General features: G+C 49.8%; 1 protein-coding gene across 1 annotated transcript in view; it reads right to left on the bottom strand.

The window, feature by feature from the left end:
• The window catches only part of LOC119971581 (mucin-6-like), a 246,839-nt gene that overhangs the window by 108,072 nt on the left and 111,401 nt on the right, over positions 1 to 27,366 (bottom strand). The window contains exon 11 of the mRNA XM_038807348.1: positions 20,667 to 20,787. Within this exon, the coding sequence (XP_038663276.1) occupies positions 20,667 to 20,787 (121 nt within the window). The remainder of the gene's footprint in view (positions 1 to 20,666; positions 20,788 to 27,366) is intronic.

A 27,366-nucleotide genomic window follows, 5' to 3' on the forward strand; every position in this document is an offset into this window, starting at 1 on the left:
TTTTACTTTGTGTGGTTCTTGTAAATTGAATACTGTGCGTAGTTGATGCGTAACCATGAGCAACACTGGAGAAACTTGGTTTGAAATGAAAATGAAAATCGCTTATTGTCACGAGTAGGCTTCAATGAAGTTACTGTGAAAAGCCCCTAGTCGCCATATTCCGGAGCCTCTCCGGGGAGGCTGGTACGGGAATCGAACCGTGCTGCTGGCCTGCTTTAAAAGCCAGCGATTTAGCTGAGTGAGCTAAACCAGCCCCTATTGTTGAATGTACATTATTCCTGTACATGAGTAGAAACTGCTCAAGGGACTTCCGGTTGCGGCTATGACTAGCTAAGCCGCACATTTGGAAGCTCCTGCGACAAAGGTGTTTTTGGGCCAATTGGAGGGCCCCAACGGTGCTGAAAAGATGAATCCCGGTGGGGGAAGGTCCCCTGAGGAGAACTAGACCGATTTTATGGTCGGTACCCGGAGTGGAGCGGCAAGAAAAACGGCAGCAGCTCCCCAAAAAAAGCGGGGGAAGAAAATAAAAATGGCGGCCGGCGGCGCATCGGAGGAATGGAAGAAATGGGCGGAGGAGCAGCAGGCCGCTTTCCTCCGTTTTTTCACGGAGATGAAAGGGGAGCTCTTAGAGTCCATGAACGCGACGGCCACCAGGTTGGTGGGAGCCCAGGCGATCCAAGAGGCGTCGATTAAAGAGCTGCAGCAGGAGATGACCGCGAGGGAGGAGGAGGCCACAGTCATCGGGGCAAAGGTGGAGGTGCACGAGGCACTCCACATGAAGTGGCAGAGCCGCTTCGAGGAGCTGGACACTCGGATGAGGAGGAAAAATTTGAGGATCCTGGGCCTGGAAGAAGGCCTGGAGGGGTCGGATCTCCCGGGATATGTGGCGGAGATGTTGAGCTCCCTGATGGGGGAAGGGGCCGGTCCGGCGCCCCTGGAATTGGAAGAGGCATACCGGGTCATGGCCAGGAGGCCTAGGGCAAACGAGCCCCCGAGGGCGGAGCTGGTGCGGTTCCAGCGGCTAGGTGATCGAGAGAAAGTCCTGAGGTGGGCAAAAAGGGAGAAAAGCAGCAAGTGGCAGAACTCGACGGTAAGGGTGTACCAGGACTGGAGTGCGGAGGTGGCAAAGCGGCGGGCCCGGTACAACCGGACAAAGGCGGTGCTACACGCGAAAAAGATCAAATTTGGAATGCTGCAGCCGGCGCGCTTGTGGGTCACCTACAAGGACCAACATCATTATTTCGAGTCCCCAGAGGAGGCCTGGACCTTTGTACAAGAGGAAAAGTTGGACACGAACTAAAACCTGGGAGCACTGGCGGTCGTAGCCGCCTGGGGACTCTTGATTGAGCAAGTGGCCCTTTTCTTTTTCAGGCCAGGTCGGAACTGGGTAACAGTTTCGTGGATTGTTTGGGGTGTTTTTTCTCGAACGGTTGACTTTTCTGAATGTCTTGAAGGTTTCGAGTTGTTGGGGGTTTCTGTATTTGTACTGTTGAAATCTCTATTGTGGGTCGTTGGCTTCTTATGGGGTGTTTCTTCCCGTTTCCAATTTCCCTTAGTTATTTACCCCTCTTACCCTTTTCCTTTGGGGGCTTGGGGGGGTTTTTTGTTCTTTTTTTTCTTTTCGGGTTATGGTTATCTGCGGTTATTTATACTGTTTGATGGAGGGTGATGGTTGGGCACACTGTTAGTTGATAGCTAGTTAATTATTTTGTTATTTAAGTATGTAGTTAAGTATTTATGTATTTAGTTGCCATTGGGTATTTATATCGTTAAGTTGGGGAGACGGGACGGGGGGGAGCGGGTTGATTATGCGGGTCTTTCTCTGGGGGGTTTAAAGGGGATCTTTCATGGGCGCAGATGGGGTGAACCGGGAGGAGTCGGAATGTGGCAGGAGCAGCCGGGTCAGCGGAGACCAGCTGACTCTCGGGCGTACGATGTTGGGTACATCGCGGCTAGGAGGGGTCCTAGCCAGGGGGGGGGGGGGGGGGGGGGGGGGGGGGGGGGGGGGGGCTGGGGGGGGGACACCGGGTTGCTGCTGGAAAGACCAGGGACGAGAAGGGGAGAGCCGGGGGGGTGGGGGGGGGGGCCATCGCTATGGGAAGCGGGTCAGAAAAGGAGGGATGACCCGGGGCGAGCAAGGGACAAGACATGGCTAATCGACAGGGAGTAGGGACGGGTCGCTCTGCGATCCGATTGATCACGTGGAACGTAAGGGGGCTGAATGGGCCGGTCAAAAGATCAAGGGTCTTCTCACACCTGAAGGGACTGAAGGCTGATGTAGCAATGCTGCAGGAGACTCATTTGAGGGTAGCAGATCAGGTCCGCCTGAGAAGGGGGTGGGTGGGACAGGTGTTCCACTCAGGCTTGGATATCAAGAACCGGGGGGTGGCGATTTTGGTGGGAAAGAGGGTGTCGTTTGTGGCGGCAGAGGTGGTGGCAGACAAGGAGGGTAGGTACGTGATGGTGAGGGGTAGGTTGCAGGGAGAGAATGTGGTACTGGTAAATGTGTATGCCCCGAACTGGGACGACGCGGGTTTTATGAGGCGCCTGCTGGGCCTCATCCCGGGACTGGAGGCAGGGGGCCTGATCATGGGAGGGGACTTTAATACGGTGTTAGACCCTGGGCTGGATAGATCGAGTTCCAGGACGAATAGGAGGCCGGCAGCGGCAGAGGTGTTAAGGGGGTTCATGGAGAAGATGGGAGGGGTAGACCCATGGAGATTTGGTAGGCCTAGGGCGAGGGAGTATTCTTTTTTCTCCCACGTCCACAGAGTGTACTCTAGGATCGATTTTTTCGTATTGAACAGGGGGCTGATACCGAGAGTGCAGGACACGGAGTACTCGGCCATTGCGATATCGGACCATGCACCACATTGGGTGGACGTGGACATGGGGGAGGCGCGGGATCAACGCCCGTTGTGGCGCCTGGATGTAGGGCTGTTGGCGGACGAAGAGGTGTGCAGAAGGGTGAGAACGGGCATTGAGAACTATCTGGGTACGAATGACACAGGTGAGGTGCAGGTGGGGACGGTCTGGGAGGCCTTGAAAGCAGTGATTAGAGGAGAGCTGATCTCCATAAGGGCACACAGAGAGAGGAAGGAGAGGCAGGAAAGGGAGAGGCTGGTGGGGGAGCTCCTAGAAGTAGATAGGAAATATGCGGCGGCACCAGAGGAGGGGCTATTAAGGGAGCGGCGTAGCTTGCAGGCCAGGTTCGACCTATTGACCACTAGGAAGGCGGAAATGCAGTGGAGAAGGGCGCAGGGTGCGGCGTATGAGTACGGGGAAAAGGCGAGCAGGATGCTGGCACACCAGCTTCGTAAGCGAGATGTAGCCAGAGAGATTGGGGGAGTGAGAGAGAGGGGTGGGGACGTAGTGCAGAAGGGGCAAGAGGTGAATAGGGTCTTTAGGGACTTCTATAGGGAATTGTATAGGTCTGAACCGCCGAAGAGGAGAGGGGGAATGAAGAACTTTCTCGACAAACTGGGGTTCCCAAAGGTACAGGAGGAGCTGGTAGAAGGGTTGGGGGCGCCGATAGAGCTGCAGGAGCTAATTAAAGGGATAGGCCAGATGCAGGCGGGGAAGGCGCCGGGGCCGGATGGGTTCCCGGTGGAGTTTTACAGGAAATTTGTGGACTTGGTGGGTCCAGCGCTGGTGCGAGCCTTTAATGAGGCGCGCGAGGGGGGGGGTTCTGCCCCCGACAATGTCGCAGGCCCTGATCTCCTTGATTTTGAAGCGGGACAAGGACCCGGTCCAGTGCGGGTCCTACAGGCCCATCTCCCTCCTGAATGTTGACGCCAAGCTGTTAGCAAAGGTCCTGGCAACCAGGATAGAGGACTGTGTGCCAGGGGTAATCCATGAAGACCAGACGGGGTTCGTGAAGGGACGCCAACTTAACACAAATGTCCGGAGATTGTTGAATGTGATTATGATGCCAGCAGTGGAAGGGGAGGCGGAGATAGTGGTAGCGTTGGACGCGGAGAAGGCATTTGACAGGGTGGAGTGGGAATACTTGTGGGAGACGTTGGAAAGGTTTGGGTTTGGGGAGGGATTTATCAAGTGGGTAAAACTGCTCTATTCAGCTCCGATGGCAAGTGTGGTAACAAATGGGAGGAGGTCAGAATATTTTGGGCTCCATCGAGGTACTAGGCAGGGATGTCCCCTATCCCCCTTACTCTTTGCATTAGCGATTGAGCCGTTGGCGATGGCACTGAGGGGTTCAGGGGGGTGGAGAGGACTGACAAGGGGAGGGGAGGAACATCGGGTCTCGCTCTATGCGGATGATTTGTTGTTGTATGTGGCAGACCCGGAGGGGGGAATGCCGGAGGTAATGGGGATACTAGCGGAGTTCGGGGACTTTTCGGGGTATAAATTAAATCTGGGGAAAAGTGAGGTCTTTGTAATACACCCGGGAGACCAAGGGGAGGGAATTGGGAGGCTCCCCTTCAAAAGAGCAGGTAAAAGTTTTAGGTATTTGGGGGTGCAGGTGGCAAAGAACTGGGGGACCCTCCACAAGTTGAACTTTTCCAGACTGGTGGAACAGATGGAGGAGGAGTTTAAGAGGTGGGACATGGTGCCGCTGTCGCTGGCAGGGAGGGTGCAGTCAGTTAAAATGACGGTCCTCCCGAGGTTCTTGTTTTTGTTCCAGTGTCTGCCCATCTTCCTCCCCAGGGCCTTTTTCAAGAAGGTAACGAGTAGTATCATGGGGTATGTGTGGGCACATGGCACCCCGAGAGTTAGAAGGGTCTTTTTGGAGCGGAGTAGGGATAGTGGAGGGCTGGCGTTACCCAACCTTTCAGGATATTACTGGGCGGCAAATACATCGATGGTGCGAAAGTGGATGATGGAAGGGGAGGGGGCAGCCTGGAAGCGCATGGAAAGGGCGTCCTGCGGCAACATAAGCTTAGGGGCACTGGTAACGGCACCATGGCCGCTCCCTCCCACGAGGTATACCACGAGCCCGGTGGTGGCGGCCACCCTCAAGATCTGGGGGCAGTGGAGGCGACACAGGGGGGAAGTGGGAGGTCTGATAGGGGCACCACTAAGAGGGAACCACAGATTTGCGCCGGGAAACACAGGAGGGGGATTCCAGAGCTGGCAGAGGGCGGGTATTAGACAACTGAGGGACTTGTTTATAGAGGGGAGGTTTGCGAGCCTGGGAGAGCTGGAGGGGAAATTTGGGCTCCCCCCGGGGAACACGTTCAGGTACCTCCAAGTGAAGGCATTTGCCAGACGACAGGTAGAGGGGTTCCCCGCGCTTCCCGACAGGGGGGTGAGTGACAGGGTGCTATCAGGGGTCTGGGTCGGGGAGGGGAAGATCTCGGACATCTATAAGATTATGCAGGAGGTGGAGGAGGTACCAGTAGTGGAGCTGAAAGATAAGTGGGAGTTAGAGCTGGGGGAACAGATAGAGGACGGGACATGGGCAGACGCCCTGGAGAGGGTCAACTCGTCGTCGTCATGTGCGAGACTAAGTCTCATTCAATTTAAGGTACTGCATAGAGCCCACATGACGGGGACAAGGATGAGTCGGTTTTTCGGGGGTGAAGACAGGTGTATTAGATGTTCGGGAAGCCCTGCGAATCATGCACATATGTTTTGGGCATGTCCGGCACTGGAGGAGTTCTGGAAGGGGGTGGCAGGGATGGTTTCGGGAGTGGTGGGGTCCAGGGTCAAGCCAGGATGGGGACTTGCGATCTTCGGGGTTGGGGTGGAACCGGGGGTACAGGAGGCGAGGGAGGCTGGAATATTAGCTTTTGCGTCCCTGGTGGCTCGGAGGAGGATCTTGATTCAGTGGAGGGACGAAAGGCCTCCGAGTGTTAACACCTGGTTAAACGACATGGCAAACTTCATCCAATTGGAAAGGATCAAATTCGCCCTGAGAGGGTCGGTGCAGGGGTTTTTCAGGCGATGGCAACCCTTCCTAGACCTTTTGGATCAGAGATAGAAACTGAGGCCGTGACAGCAGCAACCCGGGAGGGGAGGGGAGGGCGGGAGGGAGGGGGGGGAGGGGGGACAAAGACGAAGGAAGTACGGTAGCGGTGGTGGCACGGGCAAGGCCTGCCCGAGGACGCTGCTAGAAATGATAAGTTGATCTGACTGTCGGTTCGCCGGCGGGGGGGGGGGGGGGGGGGGGGACGCGCGAGTAGGGGGGAGGGGGACTTTTCTCTTTTTTTTTTGTTAAGTAGGGGGGTTTGACTTTGTTTTGTTATAATTTAAATGTAAATGTAGGGAGGGTTAAAATGTTTGTATTTTGAAAAATTTCTTCAATAAAAATTATTTTAAAAAAAAGAAACTGCTCAAGCATTCAGACAATTATCTTTGTTCTCTAGTTACATTCAATGAATGTTTCATCGTCTGTACAAACATTCTGCCAATCCATCTGTGGCAGGATGATAAATGTCAGATGTGTTGAATTCTGTTCTCCTTCAAGTGGCGTATAAACTCTTGTGAAATGAACTGTGGCCTATTATCGCTCATGAGTAGTTCAGCGTAGCCAAATCTGTCAAAGATTTCACCTAGTCTCTCAGCAGTTCGAACTTTACGTTGCGGCGTGGGCCTACTGGCCCAGCCTGATGAAAAGCGAATTGCGTTGCTGCTAAAAGTGGCAGGTCCAGAAGCGTTCGAACTGTATAACTCGTTTGTGTTTGATAATGAGGATGATCACAAGAAATTTGAGAAGCACGGTAGCACAGTGGTTAGCACAATTACTTCACAACTCCAGGGTCCCAGGTTCGATTCCCGGCTTGGGTCACCGTCTGTGCGGAGTCTGCACGTTCTCCCCACATCTGCGTGGGTTTCCTCTGGGTGCTCCGGTGTGCAGGTTAGGTGGATTGGCTATACTAAATTGCCCTTAGTGTCCAAAAAGGTTCGGTGGGGTTACTAGGTTACAGGGATAGGGTGGAGGTGTGGGCTTAAGTAGGGTGCTCCTTCCAAGAGCCGGTGCAGACACGATGGTCCAAATGGCCTCCTTCTGTATTGTAAAATTCTCTGAAATTTGATGAAGTGTTGAAGCACTTCGATAAGCATTGTTCCCCTAAGAAGAATAAAACATTTGAGAGATATATGTTCCGTACGCCTACCCAGAGACCAGGCAAATCATTTGACAGTTTTGTCACGTCCTTAATGCTGAAAGCCCAGTCGTGCAACTTCAGTGATCTGAAATCTTTGTGAATCTGCAACCAAATTGTCTTGAGTTTACTCGATAAGCTTCAGCTGATATTATTGTGGGAGGAAGATTTGGTGCTGTAAAAGGCAGTGACGATTTGCCACGGTGAGCGAGATAACTACACAAAGAATAGGCACACTGCTCAAAAATGTTTGGCGCCAACATGGAACAAGAAGCCAATGCCATATGTGCTGTAACGCATGTCATGAAGAAACGTGGTCTCAGTGCGGGCGTCCATTTTAAGTGGCAGACAGGACCCTCCACTGCCATCTTGTGCCAAAAACGTGGCACTCAACATGTTCTGCGGCAATGTCCAGCCTTTGGAAAAATTTGTTCCAGGTGCGGCCATGTTGGCACCTTGCAAAACAATATTTTGTGCGTTCCACAATGGACCATGCATGAGCGGTGCATGCAGTAGATGAAATAAATAAGGAAGAACAGTTTTTCATCAATCTCATCGTGACGATAAACCAGAAAACTGAATCAAAGATGGAAACACAATCTTAACAAAGAAAGAAGATAATCAGAACTCCCTGAAAACCTTTATGACCGTACTCAAATCGAAGTTAATGCTGGATGATGCATTCATTCGTTATGACGTTGACCCTAAAGTGACAACTTTAGTGAAAGAGCACCCTACCCAAGGTCAACACCTCCACCCTATCCCCATAACCCAGTAACCCCACCCAACACTAAGGGCAATTTTGGACACTAAGGGCAATTTATCATGGCCAATCCACCTAACCTGCACATCTTTTGACTGTGGGAAGAAACCGGAGCACCCGGAGGAAATCCACTCCCATTGCAAGCAATGACGAGGTGGTCATGGGGGATGCCCAGGCTGCGCTAGACTCTGTGGAGAGCGGGAGTTTGGAAATGGCGCATGTACAAATTGAAGCTGCTGATACAACCGAAGATCAGCTATTGCTGGAACCAGAAATGCAAGAAGTCATCCCAATCTTGGAAATTTAGTCCCAAGCAGTCCCGACACCGATGGCGAATGGGAGGACATAGCTGAAGATGCTGATTACAGCGATGTGGAGATTGCAATACTAGGTAACTCTGACACTGCCTCTGAGGACGTCTTAACGACTATCTCATTATGCAGCTCCACAGATCACTTGCACATTTGCAAGTTTGAGCAAGAACGCCCAGTACCTGGATCAGTTCAGCCAGAAAGCATAATCATCTCCAGTAACGAAGAGCAAGTCATCGATGCTCCAGTATGCAAAGAAGAGGTGAAACCGACAATCTCAGTTCCATCCTTCATGCCAGCACTAGAAACCGAGGTGATCCAGCATATCAATGAGGTCACAGAAGTGGGCGTGGTTACACCACCCAGAGATGATGCGATGTCCAAACCTCTGCAAACAACTGTTATGGGCCAGGGTTCAGAAAACACCAAAGTATATTATGGAGTTCACCTGACCTTTAAATGTTTATTGATTTTGGTTACAATGAGCACAAGAGCATGCCTTTCAGATATTATTCAACAGAGTGCTTAGATCAGGGGTGGGCAAACTTTTCCGTGCAAGGGCCGCATTCAGAAATTCACAATTCACAAAGGGCCGCATAGTATATTAAGTAAAATAATTACTTCACCCGGTTATGATTCTGGGCGCCTCATATAGAACATAGAACAGTACAGCACAGAACAGGCCCTTCGGCCCTCGATGTTGTGCCAAGCAATGATCACCCTACTCAAGTCAACGTATCCACCCTATGCCAGTAAGTAACCCAACAGCCCCCCCACCCATTAACCTTTAAAAAAAAAATTAAAAAAAAAAAATTAAAAAAAAAAAAAAAAAAATTTTTTTTTTTTTTAAATGACTTGGTGGGCCGCAGAAATACCTTTGGCGGGCCGCATGCGGCCCGCGGGCCGTAGTTTGCCCACCCCTGGCTTAGATGCTTTTAATCCAAAAATAAGCTTTATTGTACGAATTTAGTTAACATTTGTATAAACACACAAGTAAGAATTATTGTAAACTACAAACATAAAGACCCTACATAGCTACAGTACTCTATGTATAACCCTTAATAAATTGCCCCTTTACTGTTCCAATTTAGTAACAATATTCCATAAACCAGAAACCCCTTTTCAAAGGTGTGGTCCAGCACATAGCATTCTTACTGTCTTTAAGACTTGGGATGGACACTCATGTTTCCTTTCCAAAACAGCATGTTTGATTTCCTTCCAGAAAACAGTTATCACTTTTAAGTTATCAAGCAGTCTGGAAACAGCTTTTAATGCAGATAGAGAAACCCTTCTTTTCGACCTGTGCAGTACAAACCAGTTCAAACACAAAACAAAAGTAAAACTCAGAGCCATAGTCAGCTCCCAACCTAAAAACTCAGAGCCATAGCCCAGCTCCACCCACACAATGACATCACTGAAGCCATGTGAAAAGACAAAACCATTTCTTCAAGGAACACTCCCATGACACAACTCAACACACGACAACCAGCACCACACAGAGGCTGATACAAAAAAAAACACAACCAAGAGATATACCAAAATACATCACCATGTACTAAAAATTAAGAGAAAAAAGAAAAGACTGAGAGAACTACCTCATCCCACAAACGAACCAGCAATGAAAATAATCTCAAGACACAAGCAACATCATGCAAGAAAGGGGAAGAGAAAGCGATTGGTAACACAAGTATGGCAGCCTTGGACACAGGCCTTTCAAAGGCACAGGGCGAAGTGCAAGAGAGGCAAATAAACCAGTCTCCGACGAGGTGGGCAACAACTCGAAAGAATGAGAGCCGTACAAAGAAAATGGACACTTGTCAGGCACAGCATGTTTATGAACACTTTAGTAAAACTTGTTCACTTTACAGCTACTTATAATGAATGTATAAAGTTTAATGTTTAATGTTAGCTGTAAAAAACAAAATTATCTTAATGTTTTGTTAGGAAGGGGGATGTGGTGATATGCCTATGGGCGATGTCATAGTTGGAAGGTGTGCAACCTCCAAACAGCAGGTGGTGGTACAGACACATCATGCAGTCTTTTGACCAAGATCATGTGACCTGTGATGTACCATCAATTGGACTCGAGTCGTTAAGAAGTTCCATATATCAGGCTTTAATCAACTAGTTGTGTGCCCGGCAGTCGACTTACAGAGAAAGGCCAACTGCCGGGTCCTACGGGTTCTTATACCCCACCTCGTAGGCGGGACTACTTGCCTCTCGGCCAATGGGTGAGCAGTTACATGACTAGCCTCAAACAATCAGCAGAGAGGTACATGACCGACCTGAGCCAAAGGGCAGCGAGTGCTCTGCACTAATGGCAGATATGTACCGTAAACCTCATAGTCATACCACCACATTCACCCCTTGTGGAGAAAGAAGCCGGGGGGGGGGGCAGGAGTAAGAAGGGGGGGGGGGCTGTTGGACTGGTGGTATGACTAGAGAGAACGAGGTGTACCGAGGTAAATGGTGGCTGCCCACTGGCTCGCGACGACTGTGCAGATACAAGAACGGCAATGAACAGTACATAATTAGAAAAAAAACAAAAAACATGTGCAACTTGTATATTGGAACTCTGAATGACACAAGGAGACCGATAAAAGTCCAGTGGAACATCAGATTGACGCGATCAGTCTGTCGGGCGCCCTCGATGTTCTGCTGGACCGTCGCAGCGGTGCCGGTGACATCGGGCCAGTGGCCGTCCTTGACTCCGGGAGCGGCGGTCGTGATCCTGTGTCCGTACCCCTGGTCGATGCTAGAGAAGCTCTGGCCAGGGGAGGGGGTTCCTGTGCGCTGGGTTGCGGGGGCGCCGGGGGGGGGGGGGGGGGGGGGGGGGTGGGGTGGGACTGGGCGGAGTGTATTGATGTGGGGGGTTGGGGCCGCACACCGGCGGGTGCCAGGCTTCGAAGGGAGACCGTGTCCTGCCTACCGTCGGGATACTCCACGTACGCGTACTGCGGGTTAGCGTGGAGTAACTGGACTCGTCCCACCAACGGGTCGGACTTGTGCACCCGCACGTGCTTCTGGAGCAAGGTGGGCCCGGGTGTGGCCAGCCAAGTCAGGTGTGGGGATCCGGAGGACGGCTTCCTAGGGAAAACAAGAAGACGTTCATGAGGCGTTTGGTTTGTGGCAGTGCAGAGGAGAGACCGAATTGAATGGAGGGCGTTGGGGATGACCTCTGGCCAGTGGGAGATAGGGAGATCTCTAGACCGTAGGGCCAGTAGGACGGTCTTCCAGACTGTGCCATTCTCTGGCTCGACCTGCCCGTTACCCCGAGGGTTATAACTGGTCGTCCTGCTAGAGGCGATGCCCCTGCTGAGCAGGAATTGACGCAGCTCGTCGCTCATAAAGGAGGACCCCCCGGTCGCTGTGGATGTACGCGGGGTAACCAAACAGGGAGAAAATGGAGAGGAGGGCCTTGATGGCAGTTGTCGTGGTCATGTCGGGGCAGGGGATGGCGAAAGAGAAGCGGGAGTACTCGTCAATCACGCTTAAGAAGTAGGTGTGGCGGTTGTTGGAGTGGAGGGGACCCTTGAAGTCCATACTAAGACATTCGAAAGGGAGGGGCGCCTTTAGCAGATGCGCTTGCTCGGGGCGGTAGAAGTGTGGTTTGCACTCTGCACAAATGTGGCAATCCCTGGTCACGGTCCTGACCTCCTCAATGGAGTAGGGCAGGTTGCGGGTCTTAATAAAGTGGTAAAAATGGGTGACCCCTGGATGGCAGGGGGGGGAGCAGAGGCGGTCAATCTGCGCGCTGGCGCAGGTACCGCGGGATAGGGCATCGGGAGGCTCATTGAGCTTCCCAGGACGATACAAGATATCGTAGTTGTACGTGGACAACTCGATCTGCCAGCGCAAGATCTTGTCATTCTTGATCTTTCCCCTCTGTGCATTGTCAAACATGAAGGCCACTGACCGCTGCTCTGTGAGGAGAGTGAACCTCCTGCCGGTCAGATAGTGCCTCCAGTATCGCACAGCTTCAACTATGGCCTGTGCCTCCTTTTCCACCGAGGAATGGCGGCGTTCGAAGCGTAGAGGGTCCGGGAGAAGAAGGCCACGGATCTGCCCGCTTGGTTGAGTGTGGCCGCCAGAGCTACATCAGACGCGTCGTTCTCGACCTGGAATGGGAGGGACTCGTCGATAGCACGCATCGTGGCCTTTGCGATATCCGCTTTGATGCGGCTAAAGGCCTGGCGGGCCTCCATCAACAGTGGAAAAGTGTTGGATTGGATGAGGGGGCGGGCTTTGGCGGTGTAGTTCGGGACCCATTGGGCGTAATAAGAGAAGCCCAGACAGCGTTAAAGGGATTTGAGGGAGTTGGGGGGAGGGAGTTCCATCAGGGGGCACATGCGTTCGGGATCGGGGCCTATCACTCCGTTACGCACTACGTAGCCGAGGATGGCTAGACGGTCGGTGCGAAAACCGCACTTATCCTTATTATATTGGTTTCCTCCCACAGTCCAAAGATGTGTGGGTTAGGTGGATTGGCCATGCTAAATTGCCCGTAGTGTCCTAAAAAGTAAGGTTGGGGGGGGGCGTTGTTGGGTTGCGGGTGTAGGGTGGATACGTGTGTTTGAGTGGGGTGATCATTGCTCGGCACAACATCGAGGGCCGAAGGGCCTGTTCTGTGCTGTACTGTTCTATGTTCTATGTTCTATATGTGAAGTTAAGGAGTTTTGCGGTACGGAGGAATTTTTGGAGGTTGATGTCATGGTCCTGCTGGTCGTGTCCGCAGATGGTGACGTTATCAAGATACAGGAAGGTCGCCCGTAAACCGTATTGGTCAACCATTCGGTCCATCTCCCGTTGGAAGACCGAGACCCCATTTGTGACACCGAATGGAACACTTAGAAAGTGATAGAGGCGCCCATCTGCCTCGAACGCGGTGTACTTGCGGTCACCCCGCGCGGATGGGAAGCTGGTGATAGGCGGACTTAAGGTCCACTGTGGAGAAGACTTTGTACTTCGCGATCCTGTTAACCAGGTCGAAATACGAGGGAGGGGGTACGCGTCTAGCTGCGTAAACCTGTTGATGGTCTGACTGTAGTCAATGACCATTCGGTTTTTCTCCCCAGTCCGAACTACCAGCACTTGGGCTCGCCAGCGACTGTTGCTGGCCTCGATGACTCCTTCCTTTAGTAGCCTCTGGACCTCGGACCTGATGAAGGTCCGGTCCTGGGCACTGTATCGTCTGCTCCTAGTGGCGACGGGTTTGCAATCCGGGGTGAGGTTCGCAAACAAGGAAGGGGGGTCCACTTTGAGGGACGCGAGGCTGCAGACAGTAAGGGGTGGAATAGGGCCGCCGAATTTAAAGGTCAAGCTCTGCAGGTTGCACTGGAAATCCAGTCCTATGAGTGCTGGTGTGCAGAGGTGGGGGAGGACAAGGAGTTTGTAATTTTTAAAAACCCTCCCCTGGACGTGAGGTCCGCTACGCAGCACCCGGTGATGTGGACGGAGTACGAACCTGAGGCTAGAGCTATCTTATGCTTGACCGGGTGAACGGGGAGCGGCAGCGTCTTACCGTATCGGGGTGGACAAAACTCTCTGTGGTCCCATAGTCTAGTAGGCAGCTCGTTTCGTGTCCATTGAGAAGGATCTGTGTCGTCGCCGTGGAGAGCGTGCGTTGCCGCGACTGGTCGCGAGTCACTGCAGCGAGTTGAGGCAGGAGGTCTGGGTCGTCTTCGCTTGTGGAGGAGTCGCTGTTGGGGTCCTCTGTATTGATCCAAAATGGCAGCGCCCGTTGGCCGCACGTGGAGTCAGGGCCCCAAGATGACGGCACCCAGGACACACACGTGGAGTTGGGGCCCCAAGATGGCGGCGGCCGTGGCCCGCACGTGGGGTCGGGACCCCAAGATGGCGGCGTCCAGGACCCACACGTGGTGTCCGGGACCCAAAATGGCGGCGCCCGCGGGTCACTTGTGGTGGCTAGGGGCAAGGAGGTCCATGGGACGCCCGTGGGGTCCGGGAACGGGGGCAGAAAGGCATGTATGCAGCGCGGGGCCATGGAGGAGCGGGGGGGGGGGGGGGGGGGGGGGGGCGGGCGAACTGCAGTCGCTGCGCGGAACAGCAGCGCCCGACTTTGATTGACATGCCACTGAATAGTGGCTTTTCTTACCGCAGCTCTTACAGACCGGACCGGACAGTGCGGGCGGGGGTGCTTGGCCAGGCCACAGAAGTAACAGCGGGGCCCTGCGAGCTTGTCGAGGCGTCCCGCAGCGCAGGCCTGGGGGGGCGGAGTCGGCAGGGGTCAGGGGCGTTGCGTGCCACGTAGCCCAAGGAGCTGCCGCGCGGCCGGGGGCATATGCGCGGGCGTTTCGGTCGGCAACCTCTAAAGAGGATGCGAGGGTCCATGCCTCAGCGAGGCTTAAAGTGTCCTTTTCTAATTGTCGCTGGCGTATTGCAGAAGGTTGCATGCCTGCAACGAAGGCATCCCGAATTAACAGTTCCGTATGTTCTGCCACAGTAACTTGCGGGCAGGCGCAGTTTCTCCCCAAGACAACGAGGGCCCGATAAAATTCATCAAGGGACTCACTGGGGAACTGGTGCCTTGTTGCCAGGAGATGCCGTGCGTAGACTTGGTGAACAGGCCTGAGAAAATGTCCTTTCAGAAGGTCCATGGCCACGTCGTGGTCTTGTTCATCCTCAATCATCGAGTAGACGGTGGTGCCCACGCACGAGTGGAGGATGTGGAGTTTCTGCTCCTTGGTGGGCTGACTGCCTGTGGTGGAGAGGTAGCTGTTGAAGCACGCCAGCCAATGTTTAAAAGTTGCTGACGCGTTTGTAGCATGCGGGCTGATGCGGAGGCAGTCTGGTTTGATCCGAAGCTCCTTTTCCAAAATTCTAGTTGATTAAATTGATGTACCATCAATTGGACTCGAGTCGTGAAGAAGTTCCATATATCAGGTTTTAATCAACTAGTTGTGTGCCCGGCAGTCATACTTACAGAGAAAGGCCGACTGCCGGGTCCTACGGGTTCTTATACCCCACCTCGTAGGCAGGACGACTTGCCTCTCGGCCAATGGGTGAGCAGTCACATGACTAGCCTCAACCAATCAGCAGAGAGGCACATGACCGACCTGAGCCAATGGGCAGCGAGTGCTCTGCACCAATGGCAGATAGGTACCGTAAACCTCCTAGTTATACCACCACAACCTGTGACTCTGATATAAGCGGAGACACATCCAGCCATCTTCAGAAGAATGGATAAAAGCAAATTACTGCGGATGTTGGAATCTGAAACGAAAGGGAAAATGCTGGAAAATCTCAGCAAGTCTGGCAGCATCTCGAGGGAGAGAAAAGAGTCCGTTTCGAGTCCGATGACTCTTTGTCAAAGCTAACAGACAGAGAGAGTGGGAAATATTTATACTGTGGAGTGAGAATGAAAGATGAGTCTTAGCCACAGAAACCCAGGGAAACCGGGTGCTAATGGCCACAGATACAAAGGGGAAAGAGTGCTAATGGCAGTCCCCAGAAAGGACAAAAGATGTGAAAGATCAAACAGCAGGGAAAGTAACATCAGAGGATGAACTGTAGGTGTGAGGGAAGGGGAAGGGGGAAGCAAAGAGGAGAAAGGTGCAGGAAATAAAGAAATGGTAAAAGACAGCTAAAATGAAATGAAAACAAATGGGTCGAGGTGGGGCTGATCATCTGAAGTTGTTGAATTCGATGTTCAGGCCGGAAGGCTGTAGCGTGCCTAACCGGAGGCCAGAAGGCTGTAGCGTGCCTAATCGGATCATCCCTCCTTTACCAATACATTGATGACTATTTTGGTGCCGCGTCATGCTCTCGCCCGGACCTGGAAAAATTCATCAACTTCGCTTCCAGTTTCCACCCCTCCAGCACTTTCACCTGGACAATCTCAGACACTTCCCTTCCCTTCCTTGATCTTTCTGTCTCCATTTCCGGCAATAGACTATCCACTAATATCCACTACAAGCCCACTGACTCCCACAGCTATCTGGACTACAGCTCTTCACACCCGACACTCTGTAAGGACTCCATCCCTTTCTCTCAACTCCTTCGCCTCCGTTACATTTGTTCCGACGATGCCACTTTCCAAAATGGTGCTTCGAAAATGTGTTCCTTCTTCCTCGACCGTGATTTCCCACCTACAGTTGTGGACAGGGCCCTCAACATTGTGCAGTCCATCTCCTGCGCCACTACCCTCGCCCCCTGCACTCCCTCCCAGAACCAGGATAGAGTCCCCCTCGTTCTCACATTTCATCCCACCAGCCTCTGTATGCAAAGCATAATCCTCCGCTATTTTCGCCAACTCCAGCGTGATGCCAGCACCAAACACATCTTCCCTTCACTCCCTCTGTCAGCATTCCGCAGAGACCGTTCCCTCCAAGACAATCTAGTCCACTCCTCCACCATACCCAGTACCTCTCCCATCACGCATGGCACCTTCCCATGCAATCGCAGAAGGTGTAACACCTGCTCCTTTACCTCTTCCATGCTTAACATTCCAGGCCCAAAACACTCATTCCAGGTTAAGCAGCGTTTTACTTGCACCTCTTTCAATCTGGTCTGTTGCATTCGCTGCTCCCAATGTGGTCTCCTCTATATCGGAGAGACCAAACGCAGACTGAGTGATCGTCTTGCTGAGCATCTTCGGTCTGTGCGTATTCAAGATCCTGACCTTCCTGTTGCTTGCCATTTTAACAAAAGACCCTGCTCCCATGCCCATTTGTCTGTTCTTGGCCTGCTGCAATGTTCCAGTGAAGCGCAACGCAAACTGGAGGAACAACATCTCATCTTCCGGTTAGGCCTTCCGGCCTGAACATCGAATTCAACAACTTCAGATGATCAGCCCCACCTCGACCCATTTGTTTTCATTTCATTTTAACTGTTTTTTACCATTTCTTTCTTTCCTGCACCTTTCTCCTCTTTGCTTCCCCCTTCCCCTTCCCCCACACCTACAGTTCATCGTCTGATGTTAGTTTCCCTACTGTTTGACCTTTCACATCTTTTGTCCTCTCTGGGGACTGCCATTAGCACTCTTTCGCCTTGGTATCTGTGGCCATTAGCAGCCGGTTTTCCTGGGTTTCTGTGGCTATGACTCATCTTTCATTCTCACTCCACAGTATAAATATTTCCCACTCTCTCTGTCTGTTAGCTTTGACAAAGAGTCATCGGACTCGAAACATTAGCTCTTTTCTCTCCCTACAGATGCTGCCAGACTTGCTGAGATTTTCCAGCATTTTCCCTTTCGATATATATGAATGGTCAGTGCCAGGTGCAAGTTCCAGAGGAGTAGTATAGCAGACTCCATGAGAACGTGCTCTGCATCAGATTTCTATCTTACCATACAAGTCTCAAGAAAGATTCTGGTTTTGACAAGTTGAAGTGTTTGGTGGATTCCTTTGTAAAGTACAAAGGACCAAACACAACATCTGTAACTTCCTCTCAGTCACTGACCCTCTGTAGCTCACTCTCAGTCATACTGACCCTCTGTGTAACTTCCTCGCAGTCACACTGACCCTCTCTCACACCGACCCTCTCTGTAACTAAGTCACAGTCACAACTGAACTATTTGTAATTCTTTCACTGTCACACTGACGGTCTCTGTAACTCCTCCATCGATTATACTGACACTCTGTGACTCCCTTGCAGTCACGCTGCCACTCTCTGTAACTCCCTCTCAGTCACACTTGTGGTGTTCTTTGTGGTTTTAATCCAAGGATGGTTGTCGTTGTGTTCACAAAGACCATAAATAGCTTTTATATGGAACAAAGCTAAAGATTTATTTACACTACTTAATTGGATTCAACACTTACTCTTATATAATAAACAATTGATAATAAACATACAATCTGCACTCATCTCCAACTAATCTCTCAACTAATACAATAACTATGATCTGTTGTCACTCCCACTATCTTTCCTGCAGTCTGTCTTCTAGCTTTCTCCTCAATCTCTCACCCACAAGGCTTAGCATCAATGCCTTATATAGTTCTGCATCTAACTCTTTCTAGAGTTGATTTGGACTCTTACAGTTCTGTACATTTATCATACATTTCTTTGAACATTATATTAGCGAGCATGAATCATTGACTTGTCTTACATTCAGTTGCAAAAATAAATGTTAAATCACATTGATGATTACAGGTGAATAGTTATTAAAGTCATTATAAATTCAGTCTGTTCGGTGGTTTCCTCGTTCTCGTTGATCTTCTCAGTGGTCTTGTCAAAGTATGCACATTTTCTTCCAAATTGTCTTGATGCATTGTTGATGAAGAAGGATTTGCAAAGTCAATGTTTTGGAAAATGGCATCCTGAGCAATAATGTTTGGAGTTTGAAATGGAACATAGTTCTTTATTTGCAATAATGCTCTTCTATTTCTTCGAAATATTGTGCCCTTTTCAGTTTGCACTAAATATGAACTTGGTACAATTTGTCATAATACCTTAGCAACATGTGACCATCCATCATCGGGATTTTGTATTCTGACGTAGTCTCCTTTTAACGTCGATAAAGGTTTTGTGTGCTTGTTGTAGCAGTCTTTTTGCTTTTGATTTTGTAACCTCCGGCGGTTATGTGTTTGTTGGTCATCCATATTCTTAATCGCGATTTCTGGTAACCTGGTACAAATTTTTATTCCCATCAACATATGAGCAGGTGACAAATGATGACAATGAAGTAGCTCTGTATGTCAACTGTGCCAAAGATAAATCTTTGTTGTCATCTAGTGCTTTGCTGAATAGCTTCTTAACTATTCCTATGTCTTTCTCTGCTTTGCTACTGGATTGGGGGTACAATGGGCCTGGTGTGATATGGTTTAAATTATAACGTTCTGCAAGTTGTGCCCACTCTCAGTTGGTGAAGCAAGGACCATTGTCAGAGACAACGTGTAATGGAATCTTATGGCACACAAAAACAGATTTTGTTGCTTGGATTAAAGATCACGTTGTTAAATCATTAAGTGCAATAACATCAGGATAGTTGGAATAGTAGTCAATTATGACTAGATAGTCATGACCTTTAAAGTAGAATATTTCCATACCAGCTTTCACCCATGGATTGGTGATTAATTCATTTTCTTCCAAGCTCTCTTTCATTGCGCAGATTGATGCATCTGACAAATGCTGCATTCCTGCAAATGATTGTCCACATCCTTGTTGATTCAAGGCCAGTACACAAATTGTCTTGCTTGTCTACCACATTTTTAATTCCCTGGTGCCCTCGTGTATCTGTTCCAAGATACCTTGTCAGAGGCAGGAAGGAATAACTATTCTGTCACCTTTGAATAGGAATTTGTTAATTACAGTGAGGTCATCTATGATACAGCAAAAACTGGAGCAATATCCATTGACCCATCCTTCTTTCAGGTATTTGATTACCGTTTGGAGTGTCAAGTCCTTTTCTATTTCTACTCTTTTGATTTGTAACTTGTTGTCAGACACTGGTAGCATTGCAGCAACAAATGAAGCTTGTGCTTCCACAATGTGTACTATATCTGAAATCATGGTATTAATATAATTTGGAGCTCTTGATAAGGTATCAGCAACAACTAAGTCTTTTCCTGGCATATAGACTAGTGTGGAATCGTAGCGCCGTAGATTCATCATCATCCTCTGAAGTCGTCGAGACATCTAGTTGAGGTTTAAGAAGATCATTTTCTTCAAACTTCTTAAAGCTATCCAGTCTAATTGCTTATTATTTTTAGAAAAAGTACCTGGTACCATGTGGTGTTCTTTGTAGTTCTAATCCGAGGATGGTTGGCGTAGTGTTCACAAAGACCACAAATAGCTTTCATATTGAACAAAGCTAAAGATTTGTTTACTCTACTTAATTGGATTCACACTTACTCCTAGATAATAAATAGCTGATGATAACATATAATCTACACTCATCTGCAACTAATCTCTAACTAATACAATAACAATGATCTACCCTCGCTCACACTATCTTTCCTACAGTCTGTCTTCTAGTTTTATCCTCAACCTCTCACCCACAAGGCTGAGCATTGATGCCTTATATAGTTCTGAATCAAGCTCCCTGTAGTGGTTGATTTGGACATAAAATCAACCCTTACAGATCTGTACATTTTATCATAATGTCACAACACTGACACTCTCTGTAACTCCCTTGCAGTCACGCTGATACTGGGGCTGTTTTAGCACAGTGGGCTAAACAGCTGGCTTGTAATGCAGAACAATGCCAGCAGCGCGGGTTCAATTCCCGTACCGGTCTCCACGAACAGGCGCCGGAATGTGGCAACTAGGAACTTTTCACAGTAACTTAATTGAAGCCTACTTGTGACAATAAGCGATTATTATTATTATTTTGCTCTGCTGCTTAAAGCACTCTGACAATTTCAGGCCCTTCTCTCTCCCCTTATTACCATCCTTTTTATATTTGCTTCATTACTATCCGTCTGATGTTGGAGGAGGGGAGAGTGCTACAGGATGCTGCTACATGGCAAAGTAAAAGTGTGGCAAAACAATGCACAAACAAAATAGTCCCACTGATTACTGAACAAACTTTGAGGCGCCAGTCTGAAAAAGCAAAACTCATTTTACCAGGATTTGCACAGAGCATCCACTCTCTCTCCTGATGGATGAATTTTTCCATTCATAACACAAGGACACAGTTGCTGCTTTACACATGAATCGCCAATGAAGATTTTTGAATAATCTGTTTCTGTGGTCAATGAAAACAATTGTTAGCATTTGTGTCATACACCTCTTAAAAAATAATTTATGTGTCTGTAATTTCCCCTAACACAATTCAGCTTATTTGTCTTAATTATGTGTTGCGGAGAGAACAGAAGATTCACTTCATCAAGCCTCTGCCCTCACATTATTGGCTGAAAGTATCATGGGTTCCCCTGAAAGGCACAGAATGGACTGCATCGGATTCTTGATGAGGAGAAGATATTGAAGTGGGCGAAGCAAACAAAAAAGTGTATTAGGGAAGGAAACGTGCTGAGTATCTACCAGGATCTGGGTGTGGAGTTGGCCAATCGGCGGGGCTAATTATAGTCGGATCGAGGCTGCCCACTACACGCACCAGAATCGAGAGTTTCATTTTGACGTGCCAGAGAGGGTGAATGAATTTGAGAGACCAAGGACTGGGAGCTGTGTGAGGACACTAAACATTGGAGATGAAGTGGGGAATGTGGGTTCACACAACGAGCAGATGGTTGTATTCAATGAACACGAGTGCGGAGTGGGTGAATGTGTTCTTTTTGTTTTGACTGGTTTTGGGGATTTTCAGGGGAGCAGCTGTAGGGGAGGGGGGTAGGCGGAGGCTTCGAGTGGGGGCCACCATGCTATCTGGTCGGCTAGTTAATGAGAGTGAAGTGAGGGATTGACCCGAGGAGGGAGTGGGGTAAGAATGGTTGGGTTTTCTTTGTCTTTGTTAATGGGGATGGGGAGAGACGCTGACATGGGTGGTGTTGATGTGGCGTAATTAGTTAAGAGGAGATAGTGGCGGACATTTTGGGGAAATCCCAAGAGTGAGTTCGGGATGGACCTCGGGGAACTGGCTAAATAGTTGGTGAGGCTGATCGGCAAGGGGGGGGAGGGAGTAGCGAGCCTCCCCGACCAGTTTGATTACATGGAATATACGGGGTTTAAATGGCCTGGTCAAATGGTCGTGCGTTTTCGCACATTTAACAAGTTTCAAGGTGGATGTGTTTCTTCAAGAGAAACTTGTAGCTGGGGGACCAGCTGAGGCTGAGGAAATGCTGGCTGGGCTAGGTGTTCCACTCGAGGCCAGATATGAAAAGGAGAGTAGAGAAAAGGAGAAGGTTGGTGGTGCTGGCCAATAAGGGGGTTGCCTTTGAGGTCAGTAGTATTGTAACCAAACCTGAGACACCTGTGGTGCTAGTGAATGTATAAGCCCTAAATTGGGATGATGTGGATTTCTTGAGGTGGGTTCTGGGGAATAATTCCAAATCTGGACAAGCATCAGCTGATTAAGGGGGGAGATTTTAATACAGTTCTGGATCTTAGGTTGGACCGGTCATGTCCTCGGTCCCTGAAGATTTTGGCCCTGGGGAAGGGGTTTTTGGGGTTTATGGAGCTCATGGGGGATGGTGGACCCATGGCGGTTTCAGAGGCCAAGGGCGAAGGAGTTTTCGTACTTCTCACATATGCACCGGATGTACTCCCGGATTAATTTCTTTGTTTTAGATAAGGTGTGGTTGGCAGGGGTCTGAAATTATCTGGAGCTGAATAATACGGGGGAGGTTTCTGCCTCCAAGCTGTAGGAGGCGCTGAAGGCGGTGGTAAGCGGGGAATTTAGATTGATTCAGGTGCACAGGGAGAGAGTACAGCGGGTTAGCGATTGAGATTAATGGAGGTCATTCTCCAGGAGATATTCGGAGGTACCTGAGGAAGAATTACTAAAGGAAAGGCAGAGGCTCCAGATGGAGTTTGAGGTGGTGTCAGAATAAAATAGAATAGAATAGAGTTGGCACCAAACCTTTGAAAGACAACCCATCTAGAGCCAATCCCTGTCCTATTCCTGAAACACAACACTAAGGGGCAATTTAGCATGCCCAACTCACCTAACCTGCACATCTTTGGACTGTGAGAGGTAACCGAAGCAGCTGGAGGAAACCCACACAGACACGGGGAAAATGTGCAAACTGAGGTCGGATTCGAACCTGGGTCCCTGGCGCTGTAAGGCAGCAGTGCTATCCACTGTGCCTCCATGTCCATAGGAAAGGTGGTGGGACAACTGCATAGAACCAGAGGGGTGGTGTATGAGTATGGGGAAAAGGCGAGTACTATACTTGCGCATCAGTTGAGGAAGCAGGTGTCGGTGAGAGAGTTTGGAAGGGTGAGGGATGAGAGGAGCACGGTGCTGTCAGAGCCAGAGGAGGTGAATGGGGTTTTTGAGGCCTTCTATTGGAGGTTGTACAACTTGGAGCCTCCGATAGGGAATGAAGGGATGAGAAGGTTTTTGGACGGGTTGGAGTTCCGGAAGGTTGAAAAGACGAAGGTGCAGTGATTGGGGCCCCGATTGGGCTGAGAGAGGTGAGGGATTGTGTGTTGTTGTGATGGATGTTATTGCATTATATGTATTGTATTGTATTGTGTATACCTGGGCTTGTCCAGGCTGGCTCCGCCTGTGGCTCCTCCCCTCAGGCTTCTGTATAAAGGTGGCAAGTCTCCGCCTCCGGACCCAGTTTGGGTCCAGAGGCAGGAGGCTTGCTGTTTAGTGTATTGGCCATAGGAAGAAGAAGAAGACAACACGCTCCCGGATGAACAGGTTTCGACACCGGTATCCACACCACAGCCGGAACTGAGGCGATCACGGCGGAAGGTCAAGGCCCCCGACAGACTTGACCTTTAAGACCACTTCACCGCTGCCGGACTCTTTTTTTAAACAGGGAGTGAATGTGGTAAGCCACGTTATTGCATTATATGTATTGTATTGTTTGTGCATGCCTGGGCTTGTCCAGGCTGGCTCCGCCTGTGGCTCCTCCCCTCGGACTTCTGTATAAAAGTGGCAAGTCTCCGCCTCCGGACGCAGTTCGGGTCCAGAGGCAGGAGGCCTGCTGTCAGCGTATTAAAGCCTCAGTTACGTTCATCACTCGTTGTGTGTTATTGATGGTGTATCAGATTGAATGGAGGAAATGCAGGAGGGGAAGATCGGGGGGCCAGATGGGATCCCAGCTGAGTTTTAGAAGAAGTTTGGGTTGGAGATTAGCCCTCTGCTGGTTCGGGTGCATAATGAGGGGGGAGATACCCCACATACTGTTGCAGGCCTCTATATCGCTCGTTTTAAAGAAACCAATGATCCGGAGCAGTATGAATTGTACTGTTCGATCTCGCTGTTGAATGTTGACGCAAAGTTGTTGGTGATGGTGCTGCAGTCGCGGATAGAGGATTGCGTACCGGGGCAGTAGGAGAGGACCAGACGGGATTCATGAAGGGACGGCAGCTGTCGACAGGTGTATGGAGGTTGCTTAATGCTATTATGATGCCCTCTGAGGATTGGGTTGAATGAGCATATCTGTTTAAGGTTGGATAGGTTCGTGTTTGAGCAGTGATTTGTGCATTGGGTTTGGTTGCTGTACAAGGCACCTAAGGCGAGTGGTCGGACGAACAAGGTTAGTTCTGATTACTTTGGTTACACTGCGAGATGAGGCAAGGATGCTAGCATTCACTGCTGCTCTTTGCCCTGGCGATAGATCCATTGGTAATAGCGCTTAGGAGGTCGAGGAGGTGGAGGAGATTGAGCGAAGAGTTTCTTTTTACACAGATGATCTACTGTTGCATATTTTGGGCCTGGTTGGGAGCTTCCATAGTATCATGGGGATTCCAGGTGAGCTTGGTCAATTTTTGGGGTACAAGCTGAACGTGGGGAAAAGCGAGGTGCTCCCAATGAATTTGTCCAATGAATTTGTGGAGACAGAAGAGGAGGCTGGGGAATTGTTGTTTTGGGTTGTGGGGATGAGCATTCACTATTTTGGGATTCAGGTGGTGCGGAGTTGGGCCCAGCTGCCCAAGCTGAACTTGGCACGGCTGGTAAAAATGAAGGCAGACTTTAAGAGGTGGGATGTGCTGCCATTGTCTTTGGTCAGGTGGCTGCAGATGGTGAAGACGACGGTGCTGCCGGAGTTTTTGTTTGTATTTCAGAACCCGATTTTTGTCCCTAAGTCCTTATTTAGGAAGGTGAATGTGTTGATTTTGAAGTTTGTGTGGATGGGGAAGACTCTGCGGGTGAGGAGGATGCTTTCGGAAACGGATTGAAGGTGAGAAGGGGAGATTGCAATGATTAGGAAATGGTCAGTGGAGGAGTGGTCGGTTGGGGGTAGGGATGGGGGATTGGGGGTGGCCTTGTGTAAGGGGACGCGCTTGAGGGCACTGTTGTTGATATCCGTTCCCTTTTCGCCGGTTCAATACTCCAGCAGCCCTGTGGTGGTAACAGCACTGAGGATTTGGAACCATTGTTGACAGCACTTTAGATTGGAAGGCATGATGCTGTGGGCCCTGATTTATGACGATCATAGGTTTGCGCCAGCGAGGTTGGATGCAAGGTTCCGGGGGTGGCGGCAGGTGGGGATAGAGTGCTTCAGAAATTTGTTTGTGGGAGAAAAATTTGCAGACTTGGAAGAGCTCAAGGCGACATACCAGTTACCAAAGGGGAATATGTTCAGATATCTGCAGGTTAGGGACTTTATTAGTAAGGAGTGCCATCCTTTCCAGCGCCACTGCCCTGGTACTGCAGGATAAGCTTCTGTCGGAGAATGACATTGGGGAGTGCAGGGTTGCAGACATGTCTCGGGAGCTGATGAAGGAGGTCAAGCATAAGTGAGAAGAGGAGATGGGGGACGGAATGTGGAGGGGAGTTCTGCGGAGGGTGAATGCGGCCCGTCGTGTGAGAGGCTGTGTCATCCAATTTAAGGTGGAGCATTGAGCTCACATGACGGTGTCCAGGATGAATTGGTTCTTCTCGGGATGGAAGATAGAGCTTGAGTGGCCTCCTTCTGCACTGTAAATTCTGTGATTCTACCAACTTCCAAAAAAGACGCCAACAGAGTGCATCAATGCAAGATTGGACATATGCTGTTGGATGAGTTTCTGTCCCCTCTCTTCCCCCAGATCCATGTGGCAGCTGGTTCTGCATTCAGCAGGCTGAGTGCATGGACAGTCTTGATGCCATGTTTAAATTTGGTAAACGGAACAACAGGTCAGTGAAATTTGTTGTCCTCTTGTTGGAATAAATGGGCCAAGGATTAATTGAAGCGTTGAAGTATGTCTGTAGCAGCTGCTAGCAGAGAAGTATGGCTCTGCAGCTGATCAAACTGTTTGTTATTGGGGGTCATGATCTCACGTCGGAGTCCTGGGCATCCCTGATGCAAGGTGCATGTGCAATGAAAGTTGCCCTTTCATTCTGGGAAGTGAGCCTGGAGCTTAGGTGTACATCATTATGCTGGTCCATTTGATTTTCTGTTGTGCGATCTTGTCTTCAAATTTAAAATCATGGAATTCCTGCAGTGCAGAACGAAGCCACTCGGCCCATCGAGTTTGCACTGACCCTCTGATAGGGCACTCTACCTAGGTGCACTCCCCAGCCCTATTCCCGTAACGCTGTACACCAGGGGAAATTTTAGCATGGCCAGTTCACCTACCTGCACATCTTTGGACAGTGGAAAGAAACCAGAGCACCTGGAGAAAACCCATGCACACACGGGGAGAATATGCAAACTCCACAAAGGCAGTCACCCAAGACCATAATTGAACCCGGGTCCCTGGCGCTGTGAGGCAGCAGTGCTAACCTCTGTGCCACTGTGCCGTCCCTGTTGCTGTTTTATGCAACCATATTTTGGTGTAGAATTTGGCAGTGGAGATTGATAAGCACATGAGGCTCTGGAAGCTTTAAAGTCGCAACATCAAACATTTTATCAAAAATAAAGTCAGGATCAACAAGTTTGTTTCTCTTTTGATCAGTTCGCAGTTCACATATTTCTTTAAGTTCATATTTTCATTAGATCGTGGTTAATGGTTGCATTGATTAAAGTGAAAAAGTTGTGTTGGAGGCAGGAATACTTTTTTATTTGAGGTATAGCACAGATCAGATAACAGGTAAAGAACTCTTTATTTTGTTGGGCTATTTCCAGGTCCCTGGCAGATTTCAGCATATGTAGCTTTTGCTGGGCCTAACAAAGCTGCAATGAAATGAATCCCAGGGTGGCCTTAAAACATTCCCAAACATACTTTAAAGTTGGCCGCATATATGGGTGGTGTGGTAAAATGGTCAATGGCCTGAATCATAGGCCAAAACCGAATTGGGCAATTTAAATTAAGAATTAGACACTTTAAATTATAACCACAGTCAGAACCACAGACAGGTCTGATGGTAAGTCAAACAGCCAAAATCGAATATACTGGACAGACAGCCAGGGCAAGACTCGACATATAAACAACCTGATTCAAATGGATCGATTGGTGTGGATTGCCCAGATGAAGCAAGACTTTCTGGCATTTAGATTTCCCGTTGTTGGGGGGGGGGGGGTGAAGTTGTTGCGACGTGGCATCTGGGATGGGGTAGGGCTAGGGTGGAATTAAGGGGACTGGAGTTGTGGGGAAGATGACTGACGGTAGTGGGGATTGGAGCCACTGGTAAAGCTGGTAACGTGTAATGTCCAGGGACTGAATGGGCTGGATAAAAGGTTCCGGGTGTTCGTGCATCTCAGCAGCTTGAAAGCAGGGTGGTCTTTCTGCAGGAGACACATCTCCCCGTGAAGGACCAGGTTAGGTT

The sequence above is a fragment of the Scyliorhinus canicula genome, chromosome 9 (assembly GCF_902713615.1).
Source record: "Scyliorhinus canicula chromosome 9, sScyCan1.1, whole genome shotgun sequence".
Classification (NCBI taxonomy): Eukaryota; Metazoa; Chordata; class Chondrichthyes; order Carcharhiniformes; family Scyliorhinidae; genus Scyliorhinus; species Scyliorhinus canicula.